General features: G+C 39.2%; 1 protein-coding gene across 1 annotated transcript in view; it reads left to right on the top strand.

Moving 5' to 3' along the window:
* Positions 1–12,821, top strand: part of BRWD1 (bromodomain and WD repeat domain containing 1) — a 126,165-nt gene that overhangs the window by 50,285 nt on the left and 63,059 nt on the right. Inside the window, exons 16-19 of the mRNA XM_004264567.4 lie at positions 1,537–1,665; positions 1,843–2,068; positions 7,398–7,583; positions 12,244–12,427. Of these exons, the coding sequence (XP_004264615.1) occupies positions 1,537–1,665; positions 1,843–2,068; positions 7,398–7,583; positions 12,244–12,427 (725 nt within the window). The remainder of the gene's footprint in view (positions 1–1,536; positions 1,666–1,842; positions 2,069–7,397; positions 7,584–12,243; positions 12,428–12,821) is intronic.

The raw sequence follows: 12,821 nt of genomic DNA, 5'->3' as shown, positions 1-12,821 counted from the left end.
TTCTCCAGGCACAGTTGAAGGTCGGATTTTGTCAGGAATCATTGTGTAGGACTCTTCAGACTGCAGGTAAAAACCGGAGTCTGTCTTGCTCTGCCTAGGTAGGTTTGCCCACTTGGGAAAACTTCCTTCTCAGCAGGTACCCTGAGCAAAGCTTTTGGTGCAGTAAGTTCCACATGTATGATAGGAGAGTAGCTGCCACCATCTTTGCTTTACCAGCCAAGGGCTCTCCCCTCCCCACCCTCCTCTGCTTTACTTGGACTGAAGGTCTCAGGCCAGAGGTGTGAAGTGGTGCCAGGGTGCAGGTTGGGCTGTGGTGGAGGTGGCTCTTCAAAGGACCCTGGGGGTGAATCTGTGTAATAGGAGGGAAAATATTTACACATTTTTTTCCTTTTTATGTTATGAGAGAATGCAAATTTGTATACATGGATTATCTTATTCAGCAAGTCCCTAAATATCCCAATACGTTAATTCCTCCCCCCCACCCCATTTTGTTAATTGGCACTCAGTCATGTGTGGTATAGCAGTAGTGAATTATTGCTTTTCCAGCGGGTATTTAGGTATGTATGTGAGTTTGTTTTGGCAGTTAGCTGGGTGGATGAATCCTTTTTCCAACGCTGATTTAACTTGTCCTAAAGTTTAATTATTGGAACGTTATAGGCTGAGACAACAGATAAGCATAGCTCTACACTATTGAGTTAATGAAACAACTCATTTAACTATAAATTGATAATACTAAACTACTATAATTTACAGTTAAAAAAACAATAAAACAGAAAACAGTTTAAAAGTTATCTCTTTAAGGCAACATTCATGATGCACTTAGAGTATTCTTTCTGAAATTTGTGGCAGTTTGAAATAAGGTAGTTGCAGGTGCAGGCATTTACACATGCACCCTTGAGACTTTGCAGCATTACAAATTTTGCGTTTCCACTTAGTCATCTAAGTGGAAAGCTTAAACTCCATAAAAGTATTGATTTTAGTTCATGAATTCCAAACTTTATTAATCTTTAATCATTTCTCTTGTAGTTTTTTTTTTTGCGGTACGCGGGCCTCTCACTGTTGTGGCCTGTCCCGTTGCGGAGTGCAGGCTCAGCGGCCATGGCTCACGGGCCCAGCCGCTCTGCGGCATGTGGGATCTTCCCGGACCGGGGCACGAACCCGTGTCCCCTGCATAGGCAGGCGGACTCTCAACCACTGCGCCACCAGGGAAGCCCCTCCCTTGTAGGTTATTAATCAAAAGATTTTTGTTATATATTGAAAGAAAAGTTTGTGAAATTGTCATTCACATGTAAGAAGTAAAGAAAGCCATTTTGGATTGGTTTATGATCCTTCATTTGATCAATTTGAGAGCTAATTCTTAGAAGATCTTTTGAGATTTTTTTCTAGGCTAGTGGTATCTAAAATGAATTTTATTTTCTGAAAATATTAACATGTGCTTAACGAAAACTTTGTTTAAAAATTTGGTTTTTCAGAAGTTGATATAGCAAAAGCTCTTACACAGAAATGGTCATACATTTTTCCCTCTGTGTTTCCTAGATTGAAGGACAAGGACATGGAGCTGTATTTGACTGTAAGTTTTCACAGGATGGACAGCATTTTGCCTGTACAGATTCTCACGGTCACCTTCTGATATTTGGTTTTGGATGCAGCAAGCCATATGAAAAGGTCATTTCATATACTTTCTCACAGCATGTAAAATAGTTATAAAGGATGTTTTGAAAATAGGTTAGATGTATTGATTTATTATTTTTGTCTTTTCAAACAAAGTTAACTGGTTAATAATTTATTTTCTTTAACATGTGTAAACCTCAAAATATCAATTTGTAAACTTGCCTTTTCTAGATTCCCGATCAGATGTTCTTCCATACTGACTATCGGCCACTGATTAGGGATTCTAATAATTATGTCTTAGATGAGCAAACTCAGCAGGCTCCTCATCTTATGCCTCCACCATTCTTGGTAGATGTAGATGGAAATCCTCATCCAACTAAGTATCAGAGATTAGTACCAGGCCGAGAAAATTCTGCAGATGAACATTTGGTTCCACAGCTAGGTTATGTGGCAACAAGTAAGTTCTAAGTCTTTTTTTTTGTTTTGTTTAATTTTTAATTTGAAAAATGTAAGTAATAATACAAAGAACTTCTGTACTTTCAGATTCACCAGTCCTTAATATTTTGTTTTATTATTGTATCGCTGGATACATATTATTGTTTTGAACCATTTGACACTTACGTTCTGGCCCTCATGTCCATTTACCCCTAAATACTTCAGTATGTATTTTCTAAGAACAAAGATATTTTCTTATGTAATCATAAACTGTTATCAAAATTAGGACATTTAACAGTTATATAATACTGTTATCAAATCTATAGTCTGTAATCAAATATTATTGTTCTAATAATGCCTGTTATAGCTTTTTTTTCCTCCCTTGATGTAGATTTTAATTTGGGACTGCACATTAAATTTAGTTGTCATTGATTAAGTTCAGGTTATGCATTTTGGAAAGAAGACAACATAAATGGTGTTGTAGCCTTCCTGGAGTATCATGTAAGGATGCTTATGATTGTGTTTTGTGCACTTATTGGTGGCGCTGACTTTGAACACTTGGTATCCGCCAAGGTTTTCCACTATGAATTTCTTTTTCTCTTTGTAATTATTAAGTAGCTTGTGGTTTAAATAACCTGTTCTATTTCAGACCTTTAGGATCCATTGATAATATTTGCCTGAATCAGTTGTTACTCTGAACGTTGCAAAACGGTTTTCTAACTCTGTTATCATTGCATCTGCATTTTATCATTAGCTGGCCATCTACTACTCTCCCATTTATTTATTTATTTCGTTTATTAAGTTTTAGTATGGACTTCCGGGTTGTTATATAGTGGGTTACAATCTAGTACTATCATTGTTTAGTTGCTCATATTATCCTTGGATTTGGCTGGGAGAGTCCATTCAAGCTGAGTTTTGTGTATTTTCCCAAGTCCCCATCATTCCTTGAGCACTTCATTACTTTCTGGCAAAAGATGTTCCAGTCCCGTCTTGTACTTTGCCTGTCCTAGCCAAGTACAGAGTTTTTTGTTTTGTTTGCTTTTGTATTTGTTCATGGCAGTGTAATGTTTTTCCCTAATATTATTAAATGCTATTTTTTATTTATTTTTATTTTTTAAAATTTTTTGTGGTACGCGGGCCTCTCACTGTTGTGGCCTCTCCCGTTGCGGAGCACAGGCTCTGGACACGCAGGCTCAGCGGCCATGACTCACGGGCCTAGCTGCTCCGTGGCATGTGGGATCTTCCCGGACTCGGGCACGAACCTGTGTCCCCTGCATCAGCAGGCGGACTCTCAACCACTGTGCCACCAGGGAAGCCCTAATATTATTAAATGAAGAAAAAAGATGCTTCTATTTTGTTTGGATGAGGATTAATTTACTGAAACTAAATCACCTTAAGGTTAAAGATTAATGTAAATCACTATATGTTTACTCTTTAAAATTTTTTTATTAGTTTGATTGAAGTGTACTTTATATACAACAGAATTTACCACTTTTAAGTGTACAATTCATATGAGTTGAGAAATGTTAAACAGTCATGTAAACCACCACCACAATCAAGATACAGAACATTTCCATTGCCCCCAAAAGTTCTCTTGGGCCTGTTTGGAATTAGTCCTCTCCCTTCTCCTGGCCCCTTGTAATGACTGTTTTATTTTGTCACTTTGATTTTTCCTTTTTAAGGAATTTTGTATAAATGAAATCATACAATATGTAGTCTTTTGTGTCTGGCTTCTTTAACTTAACATGGTTCTTTTGAGATTCCTGTTGCAGGTATCAGTTGTTTTTTTCCTGTTTATTGATAGTGCAGCATTGTATGGATATACCATCATTTATCTATTCACTAGTAGCTGAAAACCATTTGTCTTTTTTCCATTTTGTAGCTGTTTTAAGGAGTGCTGAAATATCCAACTATCCTGTGAATTTGTCTTATTTTTTCCTTCAGTTCTCTCAATTTTCTCTGTATGTATTTTAAAATTCTGTTATTATATACCTACACATTTCAGATTGTGCTCCTGGTGAATTCTTTTTTTTACAATTTTATTTATTTTTGGCTGCGTTGGGTCCTCGCTGTGCATGGGCTTCCTCTAGTTCTGGTGCGCGGGCTTCTCATTGCGGTAGCTTCTCTTGTTGCGGAGCATGGGCTCTAGGTGCGCGGGCTTTAGTAGTTGTGGCACACGGGCTTCAGTAGTTGTGGCATGTGGGCTTCAGTAGTTGTGGCTCGCGGGCTCTAGAGCACAGGCTCAGTAGTTGTGGCCCGCGGGCTTAGCTGCTCTGCGGTATATGGGATCTTCGCGGACCAGGGCTCGAACCCATGTCCCCTGCATTGGCAGGTGGATTCCCAACTACTGTGCCCCCAGGGAAGCCCTGAATTAATTCTTTCATCATTATGAAATGTCCCTCTTTATCCTCAGGAGTATTTCTTGTTTTGAAGACTATTAACTTTGTTTCATATTAAAGTAAATAATCCAACTTTTTAAAATTAGTGTTATCATGTTGTATCTTTTCAATTCTTCTAACCAATATGTCTTTATATTAAAACAGATTTCTTGCAGGCAGCAATCTAGTCTGACAACCTGTCCTTTAATTGGACTGTGTAGACCATTTACATTTAATATAATTATTAGTGTAGTCAGGCTTAAAGCTCTACATAATGCTACTTGTTTTGTCTATCCTTTCTGTTCTTTGTGCCGTTTCTCCTTTTTTTCCAAACTTTTTTGAAGTTGCTTATTTTTTAGTGTTTTATCATTATTGCCACTAATGTTTTATTAGCAATACCTGTTAGTCTTACTTATTTTTAATGGTTGTTCTAGGGCCTAAATTGTCACTGTGTAGTTTGCAGACCCATGGTTTTATCCATGACCTTTTATGGGGTCTTCGAGGTTATGACTATCTTCATAATAATATGAAACTATTATTTACCTTTGACATTTGCACTGATGAAACAGAAGCAGTGGTGGGTGAAACATTTGGTACCTGAGCACAAATCAAGGCCGTGGCACCAAACTGCTAGCGGTCATTGTATTCTCCACTGATTTGAACACACATTTTAAAATATTCTGAGTGTTAAAATTGGAAATATGCTTAAAACAGTTCTTGTTTGTGTCTGAAGTCTCTGTACTGGCTAGTGGGAACGTGTACTATTGCCAGCCCTGTGAGAGTTCTGGCAATTTTTTGGCATTAAAAAATGGCTTGGCTTTTTCATGTTTTACTCCCCAGCATGGTGGAGTTTTAACCAATGTGTGCACATATTATTTAGCCAAAGAATCGATTCCTCATTGTGTACCTCTGAGCTTTCTGTGCAATCCAGTCCTCTCTGATATTCAGCCTTGCATATTTTAGTCTTTCCCCTGCTCTCAAACTCTGACCTCTGTCTCTCAACTCATTGTGACCTCTGGATGGTACTTGGGTTCCCTCTCCTTGTTCTGTAGTTTGGAGATTGCCTCCAGGCTGTTACCTGGAGCAATCAAAAGATTGGGCTCCATTGTCTTCTCTCAGGGATCACAGTCCTGTGCTGTTATCCAATATCTGAAAGCCCTTCTTTCATATATATTTTTTCCAGTGTTGTAGTAGTTTATAGTGGAAGGGCACTGTAGTACTTAAGCCTTTATGTGTAGAACCCTTCTTTAGTATTTGAATGGTGACTGCATATGCCAAGTAGAAACAGGTATCATTCTTGATATTTCCCAAGTTACGTTTAAATTCACTGCTGCGAAAGAAAAGTTACATAGGGTTTTTTGGGGAGGGGAGAGGATTAGAAGTCTCCTTTTCTGCTGTTTTCCCTTTGGTTCTATGTTGTGATCTTAGGGATGTTATGTTATTCCTAGTCCTAATTAAAGTCTTTTTATCCTTTTACGAAATTTTAAAAAATATACATTTATTTATTTTTATTTATGTTTGGCTGTGTTGGGTCTTCGCTGCTGTGTGCAGGCTTTCTCTAGTTGTAGCAGGTGGGGGCTACTCTTTGTTGTTGTGCAAGGGCTTCTCATTGCGATGGCTTCTCTTGTTGCAGAGCATGGGCTCTAGGCACATGGGCTTCAGTAGTTCTGGCACGTGGGCTCAGGAGTTGTGGCTCGTGGGCTGTAGAGCACAGGCTCAGTAGTTGTGGTGCACAGCCTTAGTTGCTCCATGGTATGTGGGATCTTCCCGGACCAGGGCTTGACCCTGTGTCCCCTGCATTGGCAGGCGGATTCTAAACCACTGTGCCACCAGGGAAGTCCCTTGTTATCCTTTTAGATTAGGGCTCCACTTCTTGCTGTCTTAGTTCATTTTTTGACAGTGGTCAAAAAATTTCCGTGGATTTTGTTTAGCTCTTCTAAATTCTTCATTGATTTCCACAGTAAAATGGAGATGTCATCAATAAGATTTAAGGGATCTAAAAGTAGATTAGTAGAATAGAAGTATTTTTCCCCCTGAAATAGTATGTGACATTTTTCAGTTTCTGACGTGTTACTATGGATGGAAGTATATCTTTGCATTCTTTTTGCCTAATACCCTATTAATTTCAATTTGTTAAGGTTCTGCTTATAAACTGGTGGGGGGATGGTCCATGTTATTTATTATGTTCAAAGAAGATGCGTTTTATGGTGGGAGGATATGTAACGAGTTGATTGCATGAAAATGTCAATGTTTAGGTAAATTTCAAGACCCCACAACCATCTAACACTTTTTATCCATGAACACTAACTGAACCTATTAAATATCTCTGAAAATGTATTATTTGAAAAATAAAGAAGCAAAGACACTTAAAAATATCTGATTTTGTACGTGGAGGATTATGGCTATGCTTAAAGCTTATTTGAAAGAGTGACTTAAGCTTGGTGGGAGAGGCATGTGGAAACTGCCTCCCTCAACTGTGCATACTTGGGGTGGGAGAGAGCTGGAGTTGGGAGTGGTCATTTGTTGAAGGCCTAAAAGGTGTTACTTTTTTTTATTTCATAAGACAGAGAAATGCCACTGCTTTTCTCTACATCAGAAATCGCACATTATTGGTTGTTATAGTCAGAGAGACCTTGAGAGATAAGATTTTAATGAAATACTTGTATAAATGAGGGGCATTAATGTGAAACAGAAAAACAAGACTTTCACTTTCACTCAAGTGTGTTTCCAGGTGCTCACTGCTAAGGATTTCAGAACCTCTGTTGAGGTTTTTGTGGTACTTAGTACCCTAAAGTTTGTTTTGAATTTTTTTCTGTGACTTAATTAGTTATGAATATAAAGGATATCTTTAATTGATTATTTTTGGAAAACAAGAATTCTGACAATTGCTAATGTAATTTTAATTGTAGCCTATTGAAAGTTTTTTCCTCTTCATATGTATTATGATTTCATATTCATTCATTGAATTTGCAGGTGATGGAGAGGTAATTGAACAAATTATAAGCCTACAAACCAATGACAATGGTGAACGAAGCCCAGAGTCCAGTGTTCTTGATGGAATGATAAGACAGTTGCAGCAGCAGCAAGATCAGAGAATGGGAGCAGGTCAAGATGCTGTTCCAAGTGGACTTTCAAATGGGGAAGAAACACCCCGAAGAGGTAATAAATATATGAGAGGTATTTTGCCTTAATATGGATGGATTGAAATTGAAGAATAAATGAAGTCATTGTCCCCTACATGCAGTGTAAAAAGCCTTAAGCAATGTACGCTTACAACTTGAGTAGTAGTCTGGAGGTAGCTTTATTAGGTGTAAGGTTGATGGACTAACAAATGGACATTTGAATTTCAAGTACTATGAAAGGCTATTGAAATCTTTTTGCTCTAAAATAAGAGTATTTACAAAATTACATTAAATAAATAAGAGTAAAGAACAAAGTGTTTTCTAAAGGAAACACTAGATTTCCTTTCCTTTATAATCCTTAAAAAACTGAATTGAGTAGAGCCCTAACGTTTCTTACTGAATCAGAAAGCTTGAAGTGAGTTTTCAGGGCAAAGTACTTGATATTGGAATGTGGTAATAATTGATGTTAGTGGAAATTATCTAGAAGAGATGGGCGATTGTTATGCAACTGAAAACTTACTCTAGAAAAGCTAAAACCTTGTGGAAGATAAGAGAAGATTTGAGAGGCTGTAAAATGCTATAAAATTTCCTGTCTCTTTATCGCTCAGTGCTGTGTTCTGAACAGTTTCTTCAGCTCTTTCTGCCCTTTCACTCTTTTTTTTTTTTTGCGGTATGCGGGCCTCTCACTGTTGTGGCCTCTCCCGTTGCGGAGCACAGGCTCCGGACGTGCAGGCTCAGCGACCATGGCTCACAGGCCTAGCCGCTCCGCGGCATGTGGGATCTTCCTGGACTGGGGCACGAACCCATGTCCCCTGCATTGGCAGGCATACTCTCAACCACTGCGCCACCAGTGAAGCCCTGCCCTTTCACTCTTGATCTTCCTTTCATCTAATCTGCCTCGTAACTGGGCTTTAGATTTTTTTTATTATTATTTGTTTTTTATTTTGGCTGCATGGCTTGTGGGATCTTTTTTGTTTGTTTTTAATTTCTTTTTGGCTGCGTTGGGTATTCATTGCTGTGCGCAGGCTTTCTCTAGTTGCGGTGAGTGGGGGCTACTCTTTGTTGTGGTGCGCAGGCTTCTCATTGTGGTGACTTCTCTTGTGGAGCATGGGCTCTGGGCGCGTGGGCTTCAGTAGTTGTGGCACGTGGGCTCAGTAGTTGTGGCTCACGGGCTCGAGAGCGCAGGCTCAGTAGTTGTGGCACACAGGCCTAGTTGCTCTGTGGCATGTGGGATCTTCCCGGACCAGGCATTGAACCCATGTCCTCTGCATTAGCAGGTGGATTCTTAACCATTGTGCCACCAGGAAATCCCAGCTTGTGTAGTTCCCCAACCAGGGATCGAACCCAGGCCCTTGGCAATGAAAGTAGGGAGTCGTAATCACTGGTCCGCCAGGGAACTCGCAGTGCTTTAGATTTTTATTTGCAGCGACTGTTAGGTCTACAAGTTTCATTTTTTTCTTTTTAAAATATGACTTTAAAATTAGTGCCTTGTACTTTAAGTCTTACTTCTTTTATACATTTAACTGTTTTGGATTCTAGCAGCACAGAATTGGGTCTATCAAAACTTTGTTCTTCACATACTCTTTTTTTTTTTTGATGTACGCGGGCCTCTCACTGTCGTGGCCTCTCCTGTTGTGGAGCACAGGCTCTGGACGCGCAGGCTCAGCGGCCATGGCTCATGGGCCCAGCCGCTCCACGGCATGTGGGATCTTCCGGGACCGGGGCACGAACCCGCGTCCCCTGCATCGGCAGGCGGACTCTCAGCCACTGCGCCACCAGGGAAGCCCATTGACATACTCTTATTTTTCATTTACACATGCTCCTCTTTTATTTGTTTTAAATCATGATAATAATCTACATCTTTTTATGTGGTCCTGTCCTGTTTCCCTATCCCAAGATAACAACTATTCTGAATCTCATGTTGATTCTTTGCCTTTTAAAAAATAGATTTGACACTCTTAAATGTATGAATAAAAAGCATTTGTTTTTAAACTTTATCCAAAGGTTTATAAAGGTTAACTTTATCAAAAGGTTTATAAAAGGTTTATAAAGCGACTTAATTTTTTTCACATAGTGCTGTATTTTTAAGATTGCTCAGTTGTCACATTGGATTAATTTTGACTATTGTGTACTCTGTTGTATATCTGATTTTATTAATTCATTCTCTTGATGGGCTTTTGGGTAGTTTTGAGATTTTGCTAATCTCAAACAGAAATGCTATTAACAGTCTTGTATGGGTCTCATATACACTTGAAAGAATTTCTCTCTCTCAGGTATGTTTTTTTCCTAAATTCTAGAGTAAGATGTGAACTTTATCCCTTAGGCTTCATTCTATATCTTCCAAGAACTGGAACATTCTTTTATATGATCATAATGCAATGGTCACAGTCAACAGACTTTACAGTACTACACAATGTACAGACTATACAGTACTGCTCTCTGATGTACAATCTTTACATTTCCCCACTTGTCCCAAAATTGTCCTTCACGGCTTTTTAAAATTTTAGGGTTTAATCAAGCCTTGGTCCATGTGCTTAATTATTGAATCTCTTTTAATTTAGAACAGTTCCCTCATGGCACTGGTACTTTTGAAGAGTTCAGGCCTGTTGTTTCACAGAATTTCCCTCAATTTGAATTTGTCTGATTATCTCAAAATTGGATTCAGGTTAAACATGTTAGGTAAGAATACTGCATAGTTGCTGTGTTCTTCTCAGCGCATCAGAGCAAGAGGCACAAGATATGTATGCATTTTTCTGCACCTTGCTTTTTTCCCTTAACAGCATATTCTAGAAATCACTCTCTTTCCATTCACAGAGCTTGTCTTCATTACTTTTTATAGCTTCATAGGACTCCACTGTGTGGAATAACCAGTCTTTGTAATTAATCTGTTTATGGCCACTTAAGTTATTTTTCATGCTTGCTATTACAAGTAATGTTGTGATACATAACATATATTTTCTTCAAACTGTTGGAGAATAATACTATGACTTGGGCAGTCAAATTTAGAATTTAGGGCTTCCCTGGTGGCACAGTGGTTAAGAATCTGCCTGCCAACATAGGGGACATGGGTTCGAGCCCTGGTCCGGGAAGATCACACATGCCACAAAGCAACTAAGCCCGTGCGCCACAACTACTGAGCCTGCGCTCTATAGCCCACCAGCCACAACTACGGCGCCCACATGCCACAACTACTGAAGCCCATGTGCCTAGAGCCCGAGCTCCGCAACAAGAGAAGCCACGGCAATGAGAAGTCTGCCCACCGCAATGAAGAGTAGCCCCCACTTGCTGCAACTAGAGAAAGCCCATGCACTGCGACGAAGACCCATTGCAGACACACACACACACAAAATTTAGAATTTATTTTTAGTTCTCAATTCAAAAAGTGTTTCTTAAACATCAATATATTTTAATACAAATTTTGGATTAATAGCAGGGGCATTTAATGTCATTTTTAATAGATGGAGTATAATATGTTGTGCAGGGCAAATTGGTTCACATTTGATTGGTGAACAGAATATTGTACATAGAAGAATGCAGAGGTTTGTTCATTCATATTTGAGTTTTACCCTAAGCAAGGAGAGCTGGTGTATTTGGAGTAAAATTTAATAGCCTCCCGTAGGAAAGGATATAGCCCCCAGTTTTTTTTGTTGCCTTAGTAGCAGGATCCCCTTCACCCTGTGGTTCAAGAAAACAAGTACTTTGCCTGGGATTCCCTCCACATCCCCCCAGGGTGGTCTCCATCCTTTGTGACTTCCAGCTCTTGGGAGGTTGCCCTGCCTCCTGTGTCTACCTGATCAGCTCTGCATAGGCTTAGGGCTTGATGTGGTCTGCATTGCCCTGTTACCCACTCTTCTAGCTCCAATTCAGGTGCTGCCAGCATTTCCCCACTTTGCATTTTTGTGAATTTTTAATAATGGGCTCTGGCAACTTGCTTGCTTGAGTGGCTTAGATTATCTCTTTAGGTCACAAATAATGTTTTTTGTTAGAGCTCTTATTATAAAGCCACCACAGTTTGAGGCATCTATTTGCAGTGCTAATTTTTCCAGAAAGATGTGTTTTTAGTTTGCAGTTTTGAGGAAGGCGAGGTTTTTAGGACTGCAAATATAACATTATTATAGAAAACGCTTGTACATTAAATTTCAGAAAGTCTAATAAAAATGGAAATTGAGCTTAATAGTTATGTGAGTGTTTGTTCTGTAGTCTACATTTTTTAAAGAGATCTGTTTAAATTTATTTTGGCTGCGTTGGGTCTTCGTTGCTGTGCGCGGGCTTTCTCTAGTTGTGGTGAGCAGGGGCTACTCTTCATTGCGGTGCATGGGCCTCTCATTGCGATGGCTTCTCTTGTTGTAGAGCACAGGCTCTAGGTGTGCGGGCTTCAGTAGTTGTGGCTCACGGGCTCTAGAGCGCAGGTTCAGTCGTTGTGGCGCACGGGCTCAGTTGCTCCGCGGCATGTGGGATCTTCCCGCGCCAGGGCTTGAACCTGTGTCCCCTGCACTGGCAGGCGGATTCTTAACCGCTGCGCTACCAGGGAAGTCCCCATGTAGCCTACATTTTGATCTCAGTCACATTAAGATTCTTTTTTCCAAAGTTTTTTCAGTAGATCTTTTTTTTTTTTGGTTTGTGTCTTAGTAGGAGGAATGTATATGCATATTAGATTGAAGTTTGTTTTGTAATCATTCTTGACAATTTTTCCCTAGGTTTTAGAAGACTAAGCTTAGACATCCAGTCCCCTCCAAATATTGGTCTGCGTCGTAGTGGTCAAGTGGAAGGTGTTCGTCAGATGCACCAGAATGCTCCACGTAGTCAGATGGCTACAGAGCGTGACCTGCAGGCCTGGAAACGAAGAGTGGTTGTACCAGAGGTACCACTAGGCATATTTAGGTTTGTTTTAGGATATCTATTAATATTGTTTATATCTGTGAAAATATATCTATATGGTTATTTACACATTTTAATCATTAGTGGTATAAATAATCATATACATATATTTTAGTAATGGGTTGGGATGTATTTTAATTGTGGTAGGAAAATGTCAAAATTGTTCTCTAACTCCATAACCAATCTTGTTTCATCTATACAGACACCCCCTGTTCTCCCTTCAGTATTATTTTGAAAGATATTCCAGACATTAATATCATTTTGTCTAAAAGTATGTCCGTATGTAATTTCTAAGGATAAGGAATTGTCTTAAAATATAACTATAATGCCATTGTCATATCTTAAAAAACAAACAATTCCTCAGTAGAACCAAATAGCCAGTGTTTAAATTTCCAGT

This window comes from Orcinus orca, chromosome 5, assembly GCF_937001465.1.
Source record: "Orcinus orca chromosome 5, mOrcOrc1.1, whole genome shotgun sequence".
Classification (NCBI taxonomy): Eukaryota; Metazoa; Chordata; class Mammalia; order Artiodactyla; family Delphinidae; genus Orcinus; species Orcinus orca.
The sequence above is the reverse complement of the archived record's forward strand: the minus strand, read 5'-3'. Positions and strand labels throughout refer to the sequence as shown.